The following is an 18872-nucleotide window of genomic DNA, read 5'->3' as shown; positions in this document are numbered from 1 at the left end:
GCATACCTCTGCCAGGCTGATTCATTTACGTTTTATATACCACTGATAGGCTGGATCTGGATTCGGACTTGACCTAAAATTTAACGAGCTTGTTCTTGTCACCTAATCAACTTGTCCACCAAGTTTTGTCCGAATCCCTCCACAACTTTTTCACATATCGTGCTATATATCGTTTTAGCCCCATCACTCAATGGTGAAAAATCACTTTCAAAATTTTCGGATCCGGATTCAGATCTTCACCAAAATCTAATCATTTCGTTGGTGTCACATACCCAATCTCTCCACCAAATTTCGTCCAAATCCGCCTACAAGTCTTTCAGATATTTTGTTCACAAACAGACAAACAAACAGGTTGAAAACATAACCTCCATCCACCTTCAGTGGCAGAGGTAAAGAGGGAGAGACGTCAGCAGCAGATGTTGAAGATTGCAGTGCAGATGATGAGAATCCCGATGCTGATAAGGAAGATGTCAAAGAGAAGCCTGAAATAGATGGCAACTGCAGTGGGCAGAAAGCAAAGGGAACGAAATGAAAATGACTGCCAGCAAGTTCTGGTTCATTGAAGCCCAAGGAGGAATCGCAAATGGAAGGAGGAATATGTGAAGTATGGCCTCTTTTTACCAAGAGCTGAATGCGAGAATCCCTTTCCTCTGGCGCAGTGCCTCTCCTGCCCTGTGAGATACAACAATGCTTGTTTTGCCCCTTCAAAGCTGCAGTCACATTTGAACACACAACATCCGCAGCACAAAAATAAGTTGATCAAGTTCTTCGAGATTACAACAGCCACACACTGGAACCAGCCAAGACCGAGATGAGAAACCACTTGTCTTTTGGCATCTCTCAAAATAGCTCACATCCTCTTGCAGAAGAAGCAGCCATTCATTGAAGCAGAGTACATGATCCTGCCATGTCTGGAAGTAGCTGCTGAGTATCTCAATGGAAGAAAGAAGGCAGTGGAGAAGGTGAAGAGAATTACTCTATCCAATTGTACAATGAGGAGGAGATGTACGTGAGTTGTGGATGACTTTAAAGATCAATTGCTCATAAGGCTGAGGGAAGCTCCTTACTTCAGACTGCAATTTGATGAGACAACTGATGTGGGCAATGAGGCTCAGCTGATTGCATATTGCCAATTTTCTGATGTGCAAGTAAAAAAGATAGCAGGGCACTATTTGTTCTGCCTCCCAGTTGGTGTGTAAATGACAGGAGATGCAATATTTACGAAGCTGGATGAATTTGTCCAGGAGGCAGGCCTGGATTGGAGAAAATGTTTGGCTGTGACTACTGATGGAGCTGCTGCCATGGTTGGGGCTTACCAAGGAGTGGTCACACGCATAAAAATCGTATATCCAAACTGTTTTCCAATTCACTGCTTGATTAATCGAGGGGCGTGGCTGCTAAACGTCTATCTGTGCTTGTTGGTTGTGTGAAAAAGGCAGTGAAGAATGATCTCGAAGAGATCCTTCAAGATACTGTGAAAACGGTGAATTCCGTCCGTGCGCATGCCAATAAATCCCATTTGTTTTCACAGTTGTGCAAAGATATGGATGCTACATACACGAAGCTGCTGTTCTATGCAGAAATCCGATGGCTGTTCAGAGTCAAAGTGCTTTCTTGAGTTCTGGCTCTGAAAGACAAATTGTCTTTGTTCTTTGAGGAAGACAAGGAGAAGGCTTCGAAGTTTCAGGATGGCTATTGGCTTGCCAGACTGAATTGCATATTCTCCATATTCGAATATTTGAACAAGTTGAGCCTGTTGATCCAGGGAAATTGATCCTTGAAGTTTAAGGGAAGATTGAAGGCTTCAAACTGAAAATTGATTTGTGGAAAGGTCATGTCGAGGAGAAGAACTTTGTCCTCTTGGGCAACTTCATGAAGCAGAGTGGACAAACTTCCCTGGATAACTTCCTGGTAGAAAAGAGCTCCTCCCTTTGGAAGAGAAGACGAAGGACCCCATTCTCCTTTATCTCGCGCTGCTGGGGGAAATCTGAGGCCGTACTTTCCAGAAAATGAGGCTGAATCTCTGAAGGAAATGATGTGGATCGTGAATTCCTTTGTGTCCGAGCACGCAGAAAGGACTCAACTGGGGCAACTCATGGAATCACTTCTTGATTTGCACACGGATTTTATGCAGAAGTCTTCCTTCACTGCATCTGATTACAATGGGGACTTCTGGGTATCTCTGATTCAATTTCCTGAATACCAGACCCTGGCAGAGGAAGCCTTGTCTATCCTTGTTCACATGGCCACCACATACCTTTCAGAGAAGGGATTCTCAGCATTAGTCGATATCAAAACGAAGAAGCGGAATGCTCTCCTGGACCTCGATCCTCTGATGCGGGGAGCCCTGGAAACATCCATCACTCCTTGCTATGATGCCATCGCAGACCAAATGCAGGAGCAGAGAAGACATTAGGATTAGTTGCAGAATGTAGATGTAGGTGTATTGTTCAGAAAGGATGCAGGATTCTGTGGAGCAGGTCAGAGGATTGCCTTGTTTCTTTGTCATCCAAGTTTGTGTCAATCGAAGTGTAGATATGAAAACGATGACGACTATGTGTGTAGGTCTATTTGATTGACTTTTATCTTGTTCTGGCATATCATCGTGTTCATTAGTATGAAAATAAAGGTTCTGGAACAATCCTCATTTCATCTTCAAAAGGTTAGAGTATTTCTTACCATTTTGTTTTCAAATCGCTGTGATTGAATCCATTGCTTCATGATGGAGTGAATGAGTTTTTGGAACCACTTGATTCAGGTGAATGACGTTGGAAAAGGTTGAGAAGCACTGCCTTAGCCAACTTCAATGCAACCTTCCCTGGCAGGAGTGCTTCTTCCACGAGTACGAGGGGTGTGGGTATTCCTCAAAGTTGGAAACAAGGCTTCAGATAATATATAATGAGCACATGATTGATCCTGTTGATTTCAAGAAATGGGTAACAACTGATTGGTCAATTCTGGAAATGGTGAAAAATAGTTTGTTGACTGCAGATAAATTCTACAGCCATCTTGAATTGTTTCAAAGACAGGTGACAGTTTACATATTTTGGAGACACTATAGAGAGTCTCTGGAGTCCCTTGTTGTCATGGACTTCACAGAGAATTATTATTTTGTGATGCAGGATGAAGTGCAATCTTTTAATTAAAACAATTTGCAGGCAGCCTTTCACCCATTTTTGTGCTATTATTGTTCAAAATAAAAGGAAGAAACATCTCATGAGAGCTACATCATTATTTTTGACTGCAACTCCCATGACACGACGACAGTCCACCTATTCCAGAAGGTGTCAAGGGAAACATAATGATGGGCTCTATGTTGTATAAAACTAGAATCGCAGGGGAATAATACACCAGCCTCATGTGAAAATTGCAGCAGGCCATCAAGGGTGCAAACGCCGAGGACAAATGCAAAGACTTGACCAAAGGTGTGTGCTGCGTCTTGACGGCAATACGCCTGTGCACAGAGACTATGTTGTGCAGACTGCCATTTGTGACTGCGCTTTGTGCAACTGATTCAACCCCTCCCCTCCTCTTGAGGTCCCACCAGCATGACTCCCGATTTGCTGATGCCCAACAACTGACTGAAGCAACAAATACTTTTCTGAAAGAGTAATCTCAAAACTTTTATGTTGTTGTAGTCGTCAGGCCAGCCCAGTTTTCAACTGTGTCAAAGCAGTCATGTCAGCCAACTGATTCTGGTGCTCCGTGTCAGTGTTTGGGGCTGTTTGCCATTTTAACTGACTCCAATGGAACATTCTGCAATGTGTTGATCAGTGCTGTACGTCCATTTACATTAATTGGCGATCCGATCGAAATCGCCAGATGCAGACACGGTTTTGTACTGGGTCCAAAGTATAATGGGCAAGAAACAGACTGGAGTGGACAAAATAATGAGGGAGGTGAACAATGATAAAAATATATAACCAAAAGGATCTTTGCCGAACTTGTGGATTTAAACAATATAAGGAACCAGATGAATATCAATACGACAATTTGGAAACTCGATGCGAAAGGATATGTTTGACTGAAAAGTGTGAAAACTGGTATTGTAATTCATTTTTTTGGTTAAATCTAAAACTACTCGAGGTTTTGTGAAATATTGGTGATTATGAAATAATGCTGTCTTGGAGTTGTTTGATTAGTGGATGGCGCTCATGATCTCATGAGGTGAGACGATCTCATGAAAATTTACATGTGGCTGGTTGTGTTTTTCTCTGACTTTCATTTTCCTTTTAATACATTATTCTACCAATAAAATTAAATTATGCATGCTAATAATTTTTTTTGATTTTTTTTTTTTTACAGTTGGAAAAACATCTCTTATCACACGTTTTATGTATGATAGTTTTGATGACACGTACCAGGTTGGTGATATTTTTCTTCCAAAACAGGTTTATTGTTGTAAAAATACATCATGGAATTTGCTTAAACAGGAAAGATTTAGGCAATACGTATTCTTACATTATATATTTATTTGTGACTCAACAGGCTACAATTGGAATTGATTTCTTGTCGAAGACGGTGTATATGGAAGATCGTACAGTAAGTGAACGGACAATCACGATTGTCATCGTTTTTCTTGGGGTTCTTTATCTGATAAGGATCTTGGGCTTGAGTATCTTCCTTAATTTTTGTCTTCAAATATTTTTGTTTGTGTTATTTATATTTCCACATAAATCAAGTTCTCTGGTATTCATTTGTCCCTCTGTTACCTACTACTTACTGTAAGCCTGGTGTTGGCTTGGTAGTTAGGGTGACTGGCTTGGGATATCAAGGTCCTGAGTTCAAGTCCCTTTGGCTGCTGAATTAACACGAGGTGGGGTTGATTCAGTCTGTCATCCTTCTGAGGTTGGTTGAAATAAGTACCAGTGTACTGGGATAGGGGCACAGCGTCAGCCACATAGTCACGCCCCAACAAAATGATAGCTACCCGGCAGCCAAGCTGCCATACACAAGAAGAAGATCTACATTTGTATATGGTCTTCACTGTTCTCTTCTGCATTATTTTTGACTCCATACTTGTGGGTTGAGGGTAAAGGGAGGGGTGGGGTGGAGGGAGTATCAGTGAGTCATAAGCTGAAAAGAGTTGTTGATAATGACCGAGTGAATGGACAGGGGAGAGAATGTAAGGTAAGATAAAACTTGTTCTCGACCCTCAAATCGTTAAATCAACAATGTGAGAGACCAATAGAGGTTCAGAAGTGGGATGAATGGAAAATGATAAGTGCAGATGACTGGTTAGATTAAACTTTCGTGTGGAAACTGAAGAGGGGTAAGAATATTAGTATGTCTTCACATTGGACATGGGAAGTAGTGGATAGAAGGAAACATAGGAGGTTTAGGGTGGGGGGAAAAAGTGGCAGTGCTAGCGATAAGGTGAAGGTGGACTCACAAGAGGCTGCAGACTTGGTGGCAGTGTGGGTGATTTTGGAGAATCTGCAGGACCGGGGATTTGGTGATAACAATGTTAGGGTATTCCACCCTCCCAAAAACCAGACTGGTTCATCCCCTTAATCTCCCGATTGTGGAATCCTCTCCATTTGTCCGTTGTCTCGTATTCCTCGTTTCAGTATTTCAAATGCTCTGCCAATCACTACCCCATGTGCTTACCCACTACCCATGTGCTTATGATCTCTTCAGCACACTGATTCTTTCCCATTCTGTTTCTCTCTCAGCTATTGTGACTCGTTTTTGTGTTTTTCCTCCTTGTATTTGTTCACCCCCCCTCAAACTCATTGGTCATTTGTGAACCTGCTACCCTTTGTCTTCTTTTTCCTCTATGGGCCTAGACTCTTGTAAAATAGGAAAGGGTCCAACAACTGACCTGAAGCAACAAATACTTGACTGAAAGAGCAATCTAAAAACTTTTATATTGTTGTAGTCTTTAAGCCAGCTTAGTTGCGAACTGCATCAAAGCAGTCATGCCAGCCAAATGATTCTGGCGCTCCGAGCCAGTGTTTGGGTCTGTTTGCCATTTTAACTGACTCCAATGGAACATTTGACGATGCGCGAATCAGTGCTGTATGTCAGTTTAAATTAATTCGTGATCCGAGTGATTGGTTTACGCTAATTGGCGATCTGACCGAATTAGCAATCCGAGCATAATTGTGGAGATTGTTCTGACCTTGAGAATGCAAAAATTCCTATAAATACGTACATCTTAAATAAAAAAATATAAACATGCGAGGGAACAGATACAAGAGAGACAAATTCCATGATGAAGTGGATGAAGCCTTTTCGGCAGTAAGGAGGTGGGGGGAAATCAATGGGATGTTTACCATTCATGTAATATGGATTCAAAATGTTTTTTGTTTTTTTTTTCCAAAAACTCTCGACCCCAAAACACATCTTGAAATGTTTGTGGGCTCTTGAAATAGCATCGGCATCATGAAAAAGAGAATCCTTCAACATCATAACTGTGTGTGTGTGTGTGTGTGTGTGTGTGTGTGTGTGTGTGTGTGTGTGTGTGTGTGTGTGTGTGTGTGTGTGTGTGTGTCCACCTTCGTGCGTGTTTGTCCAGTATGTGTGTATGCGTGTGTGTGTGTGTGTGTGTGTGTGTGTGTGTGTGTGTGTGTGTGTGTGGTTATGTTCGTGGGGAAGATGAAGGGATTTCAAAAGAGTGATAGGATTGTGTAAAGTTGCTTGGCCCGTGGATGTGTAGGAGACATCTCGATGTAACTAAGTAGGGAAACTGTAAGCTGAAGTGTTATGGGTGGTGGTGTGGTGTTAATTTGGTAGGGATCAAAGATAACTTCCCCAGTATGTAATTGCCCCCCTGTGACTTTTCCTTATGTTTTTATATCCAAAACCATGATAACAAACGAGCAAAACGTGCTGAGGGGCAGACGCCCCGCCTTCCCGGGTTTTCTTGTGAGCAAGCCACGCCTCAGGGAAGGGGAAGGTGGCGGAGTAATAACCAAGGGACGCACACGGTCGGGAGAGGACGTTGGTAAGAGGACAAGGAGGATCTCGCTTTTGCTCTCGGCATGATGAAAGCTGCACCATTCTCGTGTCTGTGCTGTGTGAATTGCTCACGTGCTGAGCAGGACATTAGCCGTTGACGATCCGGCTTAGCCACGAAGTGTGTGTTTCTGAGGAGGGAAGGAGAGTGTTCCTCGTGGCCTGATCATGGGGATTAAACAATTACCTCGTCGTGTGGGTCATCGTTGTGAACAGACCGGGCGGTGCAAGAGAGGAACAGTCGGCATATTCACTTGTGAAATGGAGCTGCATGGTGGTCTCTGAGCCTTGGTGTGAATTACCGCTCACGAATTGCCTGACGTACGTTCTTCCCACGGCAAGAGGGCAACATGGCGCCATTTTGTTGGGCGCGTCTACGAAACCCCTTGATTCAAAGCTCCCTCAAGACCATCTCGTATACACAGCTAAACGCAGGGTCAAAGGAGGGGATTTTTCTTTGGTTCATTTTCCCCTTGTGTGTATTTAAGTCTACATGGAGGCACCTCAATAGATTTAGATTTAGTTTACCTCACGTTTCCCTTTCATTATTACAATTTGAATTATTGTCATTCTACCTATTTGCTTATTGTTATGCAATTATTATTTAGTTAATTCAATTTGCTTGTGTCCGTGTATTTGTGCCATTTCAAATTGCCATTTGAAAACAGCGCTTAACTGTTTTCCCGCAACGCGTGCATTAATCTCTGAGAGTCTCGGCTGTAGGCCTCCAAGGGAGAAGTTTGGTCATCTGTCCAGGTAGAGGTTAAACCCCCTGGACACAACACATATACATATAATGTGTGTGTCTCCTCCATAACCCCAAAACCATGAAACCTAGCAGCCTGAAACTTTGCGTGCAAACTAAGAAAGCTCCAAGGAGAAGTGCAAGAGTGAAAATTGGGTGTTTGGGTTCATTAAAACACCTCTTTTGAAGATAACTAACGGCGTTATTTCATTATATCCTTTATCAGGTGCATGCTCTGACACCTCGCTCTCTGGGGTGTTAAGGTCTTTCTTGGGTAACCTCGTTGGGGTCTGAAGCTGCCATGTTTTTTGGCCAGCTCAACCATGCCTTGACTTGGAATAGGCCGCACCGATTTCTTAACGATAAAGCGTTTTTTTTTTTTCACTTTGCTCACTCATATTATCGAATGCCTGTTCATCGAAGCTACGAATCGCTGGGTACATCACAATGCTTATAATTGCCCAGAGACGTCAGCATTCGTTGCTTTATTTCATTTCCACACATGCGATCACTGCAAGTAGCTCTTGAACTAAGGAGAATTGAACAATTTAAGCTTCAGAATCAAACTTACAAGCAGTTCCGACTCCAAGAAAAGTGTTCATTTGTCCAATTCAGACATATTTGACATTTCGGGCATCTCCGGGAGGTGTATATCTGTCACTGGATACTGTACGTCGATCGATTTGAACAAAGTTCAGGATAGCATGTCGGGATTCGAATCCTGACATGTTATAACGCTCAAATTTTAACAGCGAGCAGTTGTATAATTTGGAGATCCTAGCTTTTATAATTCCTGAGTTATGGAAATTGCTTTTGTTGAAATGAGCTTACGATCCACTTGAACAAAGTTCATGCGTTCTTAGCCACGTGTTGTTCTGCGGTGTAACAGGCAGGCTCTCTGACAATGTGAAATTTTATCTTCCACGACGTTTCCCCTTTTTGTACGATCTTCCATTAAACGACCTGTCACTTTGGCACACATAAATACAAATAAATATTATACGTTTAGTTTTTAAAAGTTTCTTCAACCGTTTTGTTTGGTGAAGCTGCTTGGCATGCGTTTAAGTTTCAATGGCCAGGGTAGGAAGGCAAAATACATTATTTTATCACAATGAGTAAAAACATGTTTTCAGTTATGACATAATGAATCACCACATCATGGCAGGAAAGCTGAGAGGTACGCATGCTTGCTCTGTATCGCCTGGATTTGAATCCAAACCCAGCTGTAAACTGTCATCCCGGTGTTTCACAGGCCGGGTGATTCATCAATGTGTTTGCCGTTTCTCGGATAGATCATAAACTGGGCGTCACAGCTGCCGGAATCCCTCACCCCACTCCCTCCCTCACCCTCTTTCCCCATCCCCTTTCCCACCCGTCGCTCTCACTCCCAACCCTACCCCCTCTTTCTCACCCTTCTCCCACTTTTGACCCCGCCTTCTCCGTCTCTCTCCGACCCCTCCCCTCTCCTTCTGACCCCTCTTCTCCCCCTCCCACCCTTTCCTCTTCCCTCCCTCAATCTCTCTCACCCCTGCTCCCCAACCTTCCCTCTCTGTTGAGGGGACTAGCATGCACAAATCAGATTCGGAGTGAGTCGAACGATGGGGTGCAAAGGTCGCTGCATGTCCTCTCCTCTCTCCTCCCTCTGTCCTTTCCTCTCCTCTCCCCTCCCTCTGTCATTTCCTCTCCCCTCCCTCTGTCATTTCCTCTCCCCTCCCTCTGTCCTTCCTCTCCCCTCCCTCTGTCCTTTCCTCTCCCTCCCTCTGTCCTTCCTCTCCCCTCCCTCTGTCCTTTCCTCTCCCCTCCCTCTGTCCTTTCCTCTCCCCTCCCTCTGTCCTTTCCTCTCCCCTTCCTCTGTCCTTTCCTCTCCACTCCCTCTGTCCTTTCCTCTCCCCTCCCTCTGTCCTTTCCTCTCCCCTCCCTCTGTCCTTTCCTCTCCCCTCCCTCTGTCCTTTCCTCTCCCCTCCCTCTGTCCTTTCCTCTCCCCTCCCTCTGTCCTTTCCTCTCCCCTCCCTCTGTCCTTTCCTCTCCCCTCCCTCTGTCCTTTCCTCTCCCCTCCCTCTGTCCTTTCCTCTCCCCTCCCTCTGTCCTTTCCTCTCCCCTTCCTCTGTCCTTTCCTCTCCCCTCCCTCTGTCCTCCCCTCTCCTCTCCCTTCTCCTCTCCCCTCCCTCTGTCCTCCCCTCTCCTCTCCCCTCCCTCTGTCCTCTCCCCTCCCTCTGTCCTCCCCTCTCCTCTCCTCTCCCTCTGTCCTCTCCTCTCCTCTCCCTCTGTCCTCTCCTCTCCTCTCCCTCTGTCCTCCCCTCTCCCCTCTGTCCTGTCCTCCCCTGTCCTCTCCTCTCCTCTCCTCTCCCTCTGTCCTGTCCTCCCCTCTCCTCTCCCCTCCCTCTGTCCTGTTCTCCCCTCTCCTGTCCCCTCCCTCTGTCCTGTCCTCGCCTCTCCTCTCCTCTCCCCTCCCTCTGTTCTGTCCTGTCCGATCCTCTCCCCTCCCTCCCCCAGCCCCTTAATATCCCAATCGGTGAAGCGTCGCATTGTATTTGCTTGTATATGTATATATAATATATTTGTCAAAGCTCCGAATATGCCTTGGATTTTACAGTTGGCTCAACTTTATTCGACTTGAATTTTCTTAGAATCACAATGTAGAAAAGGTTGACATTTGTAAGTTGTTCATTTTAGAGAATTAACCATTTGAAAAGTAGAAAGTTCTTCTTCTCATTATCCTTGTTGAAAAAGCAAACTAAATGATTATATTATCATTGTTTATGAAGTTTTGCATAATTGTCGAGATTGTTCTGACCTTGAGAATGCAAAAGTTCCTATAAATTGGAATATGATCATTCAAAGTTTGATTTTCAGATTGTCAGGGATTATAAAAGAAACTGAGGAGGTAATATTTTTTTTAATCTCTTTTTCAATTGTGAGTGGAATAGTTGTGAGAGAATGGTTGTTGCATCAGGAAATTAACAAGTAATTAAAAAAAAACATTTTTAAAATTGTAAAGGGATATTGGGGATGGCATGCCAAAAAGTAAGTAAACAAGGTAGGGATGGTCACAATAAATTATGCTAAACCATTTCTTCAACTTTCTTTGAATAATGGTTCTTACCTGCCCATCCCTCCATACATTTACAATGATAGTGTATGTTGTTTGTTTCCATTCATGCATTAGACGGTTAACACACACACTGAAAACGTGAACAGTGAGTGATAATCAACAAGAAGAGGAGGGAAAATTGTAGAATGGAGGAGAGATGGAAGACAAGAATGACGAAGAGCAACTTAGATTGGAAGAAGAGCTGCACAACAAACAAAGTAGAAGAGATAAGACTGACACCACTCAGACGACAACTCAATCGAATAGAAAACAACAAATGGATGAAAATGCTAATCTAGAGAAGCAACCTATCAATTGGTAAAATTATACCAAAATCACTATACCAGTACTGATGGAAATCGGTACTGTGTGCTTTGCAGTGACACTGCTCGGTGAAGAAAAAGTAACAGGCAAACAACACCACAAGAAGAATAAATTCGGCCCCACAAACAGAAACCAAAACACTACCATGGAAACAGACTAAATACTGGAATAAATCTGGAAAAGTTTGGAACAAATTATGAACATTTAAAATACTAGTGCGTGCCCGTACGTGTGTGGCCGTACGTGCAAAAAAAAAACAAAAACTTTCAAACCGCGTTCCAGAAACAACAACCACACAGGCCGTTCCTTCGCTCTCGCGTGCCCGTACATGCATGGCCATACGTGCAAAAAACAAACAAACAAAAAAACTGCGTGTCAGAAACAACAACCACACAGGCTGTTCCTTCGCTCTCGTGTGCCCGTAGGTGCGTGGCCGTACGTACAAAAAAAACTTTCAAACAACCACACAAGCCGTTCCTTCGCTCTCGCGTGCCCGTAGGTGCGTGGCCGTACGTACAAAAAAAAACAAAAAAAACTTTCAAACAACCTCACAAGCCGTTCCTTCGCTCTCGTAAACAACGACTGGATTGGGGCATTGTGTTTATCTATAAATGCGCATAAGAAATCGAGAAATTATTAGAATACAGTGAGTCATCACTATCTGGAAGTCCGTACGTTGTAATCCGTAGTGGGGAACGCGGCTGAGGATCTCTTCCCCAATGGCCACGCCTACGCAGCAACGTGTCCTGTCATTGGTTTGGTAAATAAATGGCCATAACTTGGAAACCACTTGTCCGATTAATATCAAACCTTGAAAAGGCACATAATCAGGTCCCCAGTAATATAAACTGGCAAGTTTCAATTAGATTGGACCAGTGGTTCTCGAGAAACAGCGGTCACAGATACACAGAGATTGCTGGAATTATAGATAGATACCTTCCTCAGACTATGCAAACACAAATGCTGGTTAAGGCCTTATAACTAACTACTGCCTCTACTTCACAAGCTAAACCTTATTTATCTTTCTTTCCCAATTATTTCATTCTTCGTGACAGATAATTCTACAAAAAGTGAGAATATAACCTCCATTGATTTTGTCTTTCACTGATCATATTTGATACATGCTGGTATTTCTCCTGTAACCTTTTCTGTGTCTCACCTTCTTCACAATAGGTGCGTTTGCAACTGTGGGACACAGCAGGACAAGAGCGCTTTCGTTCTCTTATTCCCAGTTACATACGAGATTCCGCAGCAGCGGTCGTCGTCTACGATGTCACAAGTAACTTTGCTCTCATCAAATCACCTTTCTTCCTGTTTTCTTCTTTTGCCTTTTCTGTTCATTCGTTTTCATTTTGGAGCATTTGGGGACTTTCATCTTTTTAGGGAAAGTGGGCAGAGAAAGAGACAGGTCGTTGGGATTTTGTATAAGAAGTCGAAGAGTGCAAGCAGTTTTTCTTTTCTTTTCTTCTTTTAATTCAAACGACCTTACAAAATGCAAAGAAGGCAATAAATGGTTTTCTCCCACAAGGAATATATTCAATTGAGGAGTGGAAGGCGGAGGACAGGACTGTCCCATAACTGGAATGTACTGTAGTTACTTGTTACTTATGGTGTTATTGGCATGTAATTGATTCAATATTGTATTCTGCTTTTTAAAATGTTTGTTTTGCATCTGCAGTCCTGGGAAGCATCCCAACATGCAAGATAATCCTATATACATGATAGACTAAAATGGCATTCAGTAGAGCGCATACCTCCACCAGGCTGAACAGTTTACATTTTGTATCCCAGTGACAGACCAGATCTGCATCCGGACCAAAACCAAATTCTAATCATCTTGTTGTCACCAACCCAACTCATCAACCAAGTTTTGTCATAACCCGTCCACAACGTTTGAAATATCGTTTTTGGCCCGATCACTCAATGGTGAAGAATCACTTAAATAAATTAGAGTTCATAGAACGCCTTACCCTGCACAGTCTCGATAAACAAGGATGTGGGCGGGGTCTGGAAGCAGCAAATTTCATTGGTCACGATGACTTGAAATGCCGTAATATTTTGTCCAATTGCTGCTAAACGGAAGGTTTTTGAAAGTGCCAAAAAGGTGATTGGTGTTCTGTATTGCTCAAGTATATAATTCAATTGAAGTAAAACAACGATTTTAAAGGTTGTAGACAAGAACAATTTTCGGAAGTTTACCACTGTTGATTCAGCGTCTTTTACACCACCTTATTTAACACGTTACATTTGTTGTTTGTGCCTGTTGTTTATGTCCTTTATGACATCCTTGAAAATAGTAAGTTTCCTGTTTGGAACGATTTTCAATTTTGTTTAACTGCCAGGCAGGCAGAGTAAAAATATTAACTCTCTCCTCTCTACACATGCGCGATCGGGACAAATTCAGAGCCAAAATACTGCTAAACCTCAGGTTCGTTTCCTGATTCACGTTCCGATTTGTGTTCAAATTGCGACATTCAATTGACATCAAGTTGTTCTTCAATCAAAAACTGATGTTTGTAGACAGACCAACAGATAGACAAAGTGAACCAATTGATTCACCCCACTTTCCGCTTCGTATGTGTGTGTGGGGTAATTATAGCATCCAGATCTGGATCTTCACCAAAATCTAATCAATTTGTTCTTATCACACACTCAACCTGTTCACTAAGTTTCGTCTGAATCCGTCCATAATTTTTTGAGATATCCTGTTCACAGACAAATAAATGGGTGTATACATAACCTCTGTCCACCTATAGTAGCAGAGTTAACTAGAGGGGGAGCACTCGAGAGAGTGCAAAACCTCCGCCGCCAATACTGCTGGGTCACTCAAGTGAACCTTATATCTTATTCATTAAATATGATGTCAACAGTGCTGACAGAGTTATAGTTCTTTTCTCAATTATTTTTTTTTTGGGGGGGGGGGTTGGAAATCACTTAAAACATGTAAAAATGCAAAAAAAAAATCAATTTTGTTGAAAAAAAAAGTTGCAAATTTTTTTCTTTTTTTGGGAGGGGGTAACAATTTTTTTTGGGGGTTGGAAATCACAAAAAATGTAAAATTGCAAAAAAAAAAATTGGGGGGGGGGGGTTGTAAATCACTTAAAATATGTAGAAATGCAAAAAAAAATTTTTTTTCTCTAACAATTTTTTTTGGGGGGTGGGTAACAATTTTTTTTGGGGGGGGTTGGAAATCACTTAAAACATGTAGAAATGCAAAAAAAAAATTCTCTATTTTTTGGGGGGGGGTAATAAAAATGTTGGGGGGGGGTTGGAAATCACTTAAAACATGTAGAAATGCAAAAAAAAAAAAATTTTTTCTCTGACAATTTTTTTGGGGGGACCAAGTCCAAAATTTAATGGCATGATCCTTGGACCATACCTACCCCCCCCCCACCAAGTTTTGTCGAAATCCGTCGGAGTTTTTCCGTAATACTGTTCACAAACAAACAAACAAACAAGCAGTCATAGACTGGTACTGACGAAATCGTCAATTTGACCACTGACCTTGTCTAATAAAAGCTGTCTCGAGAGAATGTAGCGACGCAAACCAGAAATTTCTAAGATGATTCTGCACCAAACCATCAAAAATAAAATGTTTTGGATGTTTGACCTCACTGTGACCTTGACCTTTGACCGATTTTGACCAAAATCTAATCAGCGCTCGCCGCCACCCTCCTGAATCACGTGGTGTAATTTGACATTGGTGGCTTCTTCCGTTCTCAAGTTATCTGTACCAAACCATCAAGAATCGAATATTTGACCTTGCTGTGACCTTGACCTTTGACCGATTTTGACCAAAATCTAATCAGCACTAGCCATCGGCATCCTGAATCACGTGGTGTAATTTGACATTGGTAGCTTCTTCCATTCTCGAGTTATCTGTGCCAAACCATCAAAAATCGAATATTTGACCTCACCGTGACCTTGACCTTTGACCGATTTTGACCAAAATCTAATCAGCACTAGCCATCACCCTCCTGAATCACGTGGTGTAATTTGACATCGGTAGCTTCTTCCGTTCTCGAGTTATCGTGCCTACAAACAAACAAACAAACAAACAGAAACGGAAGGCATCAATATACTTACGAAATCTTTAGATTTCATAAGTAACAAACAAACAGAAAGGAATGAAAACAGTAACCTCCATCCATCTTCGAAGATGGCGGAGGTTAAAAATACAAATGTGAAAATATGAGCATCTTGTAGTATCTCAGGGGGGGCTTTTACGTGAAAGTGGTCTTCGTATGTTTATTTCTCATCTTCGTAAGAGATGGTAGATGCAATGTGAAAGAAGAAAAAGATTGTGGTGATGGATTGTCATTTAGAGACGGACAGACTGCCCTCTGCCCATTGGTTGGACTGCTGGCCTGACTCCACCCAGAATTGTAACCTGAAAAACAAACAAACATTTGTCCACTGTTTTGTGAGGGTGTGTAGGCCTCAGGCTGTAGGCCTTGGGTGTCAGCCCCTGGCCCAGTGGAATCGGAATTATCCTGAGTATATAACCACAATGTATTATATACGGTACGCACGCAAGTAGTTACAGTATGCATGTTTTTGCTTCATGTATGTAACCCGGGTTGCAGCAGTCTATTGCCTATACACCACCCAAATAAAGGAATGAGCAATTTGTGTAATAAATTAAGGTTTTTGTGCGTAATTTCGATTTTAGCCCGAGCTTTCAAGGCTGAATAGTGTGAAAATACAGAATTGTCGCCCATCATTTTGAGCTCTTCTGCTCATTAAGTTGTGATGATGTTTTATTGCTTTTAATTGTATCCACCCCTATCGTTTTTTAGACTTATTATCGTTTGAGCAGTCGTCTCATTGGGTGAAAAATGTTCGTGGAGCGCGAGGACATGATGTTGTTGTAATCCTGGTAGGAAACAAGACTGATCAGGCAGAAAAACGGTTGGTTTGGCGAACCTGATCTGTAATTTTCAAACGTAATTCAGCATTTGCTTGCTTCGATCTGGTCTTTTATTATGCCAATGTATCTTCTTACAGGCAGATCAGTTTTGAGGAAGGAAAAGATAAAGCACGAGAACTTGACGTCATGTTTTTAGAAACGAGTGCGAAGTCTGGTTACAATGTGAAACAGGTAAATTCCCACAGAAAAATTATTTTATCCATGTCTGCCACGTGGTCATATATTTTACTTTAACATTTCCATTTGTACACACTGCAAATTATCCTTCCACTTTGTCATCCTTATGAAATTATGTGACGTCCGTTGTTTTCTTTCTGTGCTTGTCTTTATGTCGAATTTTTTTTTTATTGTTTGAAAGTAAATTTGCTATTTTAAAATTTATTTTTGATTCAAACTTGAAGGAATGTTATTCATTTCAGTTTTGATTTTTAGGTCATCTCTACCGAGATGACCTAATAAAGCCAGACCAAATGTACGTCCATCCGTCCGTACGTCCGTCAACAATTTTTCTTTCCGATCTTGATGAAACTTAGTATGTGGGTAGAGGTCGATGAGTGTTGCACAACGATATAACTTTTGTCCGGGTTCAAGGTCAGGGACGAGGTCACGAGGGCGCATAAGTTATAAAAATCGCCATTTTCAAAACCTATCTAGTCTGTCATTCTACAAGATATTCGGCAACTGTTTATTGATTATGATAGTAAAAAATATTATCTTGTATCTAACCAGACAGATTTTTGAATTTCCTTCCCGTTTGATCGTCACGTGATCTGGAAGATGGCCAAAAACGCCGATGTGATTTGCAAAGAAGGAAGGAAGGAGAAATGAAATATAAATATAAAACACATTTTAGCCTTTTATATTTATACATTTTCTGCCGAAGGTGCAAAAGTTTCAAAACCTGAAATGCAAACGTCGGCATTTATTTTCAAAATATAATTTCGTGCGCGCGCGCCAAAATGCCGAGTCATCTTCAACCAAACTGCATAATAGAACTGCGCAGTAGTCCGGTCATGGCGTCTGAGCAGTGGCCAGCGTGGTTCAGATTGACTGTGGTTTCTGGGGCGAAGGTGATTGTTAAGAAGTATGTCGGCGGTATAAATTCGAGTGACTGTATTGGCGATTTAATCATGCAACATCTTGACAACGAATATTCTTGCCGAACGATTGCATCAATTCAGTGCATCAGCAGGGATAATTCGCAGGCTCCTCTCAATCGTGCCGATATCTAACATAATCACCGGCGGACATAGGGCTGCAGGCTGTGGGGCGAGGCCACGGATTCCGGATGAGGGGATAAGTGATAAATTATGCTACATGCTTCGGGCTTTCTGATTAATATATCAATGAGTACATTCCATAATTAATGAATTAATATTTAATGAATCTGGCATACAAAATGTTTTTTCATACCTGACATGTTACTTTGTGCAGTGTCACGAAACTTCTGTGGAATTAATAATTAATGAATTTGCGAGCTTTAACGATTTTTCAAACCTCAATATCTCTATAAATACTTGACCAATTTTCATTCTGAAAGTTGCATTATAATCAATGAAGAATAATTATCTACAGGATTATCATAATCTCTGAGAGCTAAGCCTATTTTTTCGTTTTTTTTTTCTACAACCGGAAGTGAAATGTCCCCAGAGAGTGGACTGACCGGAAAACCACGTATTGCACTTACTGGTGATTCTGACGTGTTAATCCGGGTACTAAATGAACAATACATATTTATTAATTATGTCATTTGTAGTATTATCCTAGTGTATCTCTGTCAACTATTTCAATCTAAACGGTTAGTTTGGACTGTTTCGCGGTTACCTGAACTGAACATTGAGAACTTGTGGTATTATAAAGATGACCGTCACCCCCACACGGGGGTAATTTTTTTTTTCTTTTTGGAGAGATTTGAGCAATAGAAGCATTCCACATTGATTCTTCAAGCTTTTCTTGTACATTCTAAAGATACCTATACAATGGCCTGCAAAAGCATTCACTCTTACCAATAATGCCACATTGAAATGAATTACCAATTATGTAGAAACAATTTTTCCAAATGAACGTTTTTAGTCACAAATGAAGTGATCAAACTAAACACTTATAGTTGAAGAAGGTTACAGGCCAGAAACACATGCAAAAAAAATACAAAAAACATGTCCAAATCAAAATGCACTGGTTGTTAAAGTATTCAGCCCCTTTGGTCAGTACTTGGTGGAAGCACCTTTTTACAGCAAGACTGCTGTGAGTCTTTTTGGGTAGGTCTCTACCAGCTTTGTACAGTGAGATGGTGAAATCTTCACCCATTATTCACGTGAAAATTGCTCTTGTTCTGCCAAGTTTGATGGGGATCGTCGATGGACTGCAATCTTCACGTCTCGCCATTAATGTTCAATTGGGTTTCGTTAGGACTTTGACTGGGCCACTCAAGAACATTGGTTATTTTCTTCTTCTTCAGCCACTACAGTGGGGCTTCAACTTTGTGCTTCAGATCATTGTCCTGCTGAAATGTGAATCTCCGACACAGTTTCAGATTAATGGCCGACAATCAGATTTTCATCAAGGATTCTCCTGTACTTTGCACCTTTCATTGTCCCTGCTGATGAAAAGCAGCGCCATAGCATTATGCTGTCAACACCATGTTTGACAGCAGCGATGGTGTAGACTGAGGATGTGCAGTGTTCGGCTTGCACCAGACATAATGCTTTGAATTGACACCAAAAGTCAAATTTTTGCCTCGTCTGACCACAAAACCTTTCTCCACATGCCTGAAGTATTATGAAGATGCTTTTCACAAACTCCATATGAGCTTTTTGATGCAT

General features: G+C 41.9%; 1 protein-coding gene across 4 annotated transcripts in view; it reads left to right on the top strand.

Moving 5' to 3' along the window:
* LOC147024257 (ras-related protein Rab-6A-like) overlaps positions 1 to 18872 on the top strand; it is a 44978-nt gene that overhangs the window by 19515 nt on the left and 6591 nt on the right. For 3 of the 4 annotated variants that reach the window (XM_085884001.1, XM_085884000.1, XM_085884002.1), the window contains exons 3-7: positions 4306 to 4364; positions 4489 to 4542; positions 12294 to 12399; positions 15920 to 16031; positions 16128 to 16221. In XM_085884001.1, coding sequence (XP_085740127.1) covers positions 4306 to 4364; positions 4489 to 4542; positions 12294 to 12399; positions 15920 to 16031; positions 16128 to 16221 — 425 coding nt within the window. Of the gene's footprint in view, positions 1 to 4305; positions 4365 to 4488; positions 4543 to 8838; positions 12274 to 12293; positions 12400 to 15919; positions 16032 to 16127; positions 16222 to 18872 lie in introns of those variants that run through there. The other variant, XM_085883999.1, reaches the window with a different exon arrangement.

The sequence above is a fragment of the Eptatretus burgeri genome, chromosome 6 (assembly GCF_056783735.1).
Source record: "Eptatretus burgeri isolate ZD-2024b chromosome 6, Ebu_testis_v1, whole genome shotgun sequence".
NCBI classification, from domain to species: Eukaryota; Metazoa; Chordata; class Myxini; order Myxiniformes; family Myxinidae; genus Eptatretus; species Eptatretus burgeri.
The sequence above is the reverse complement of the archived record's forward strand: the minus strand, read 5'-3'. Positions and strand labels throughout refer to the sequence as shown.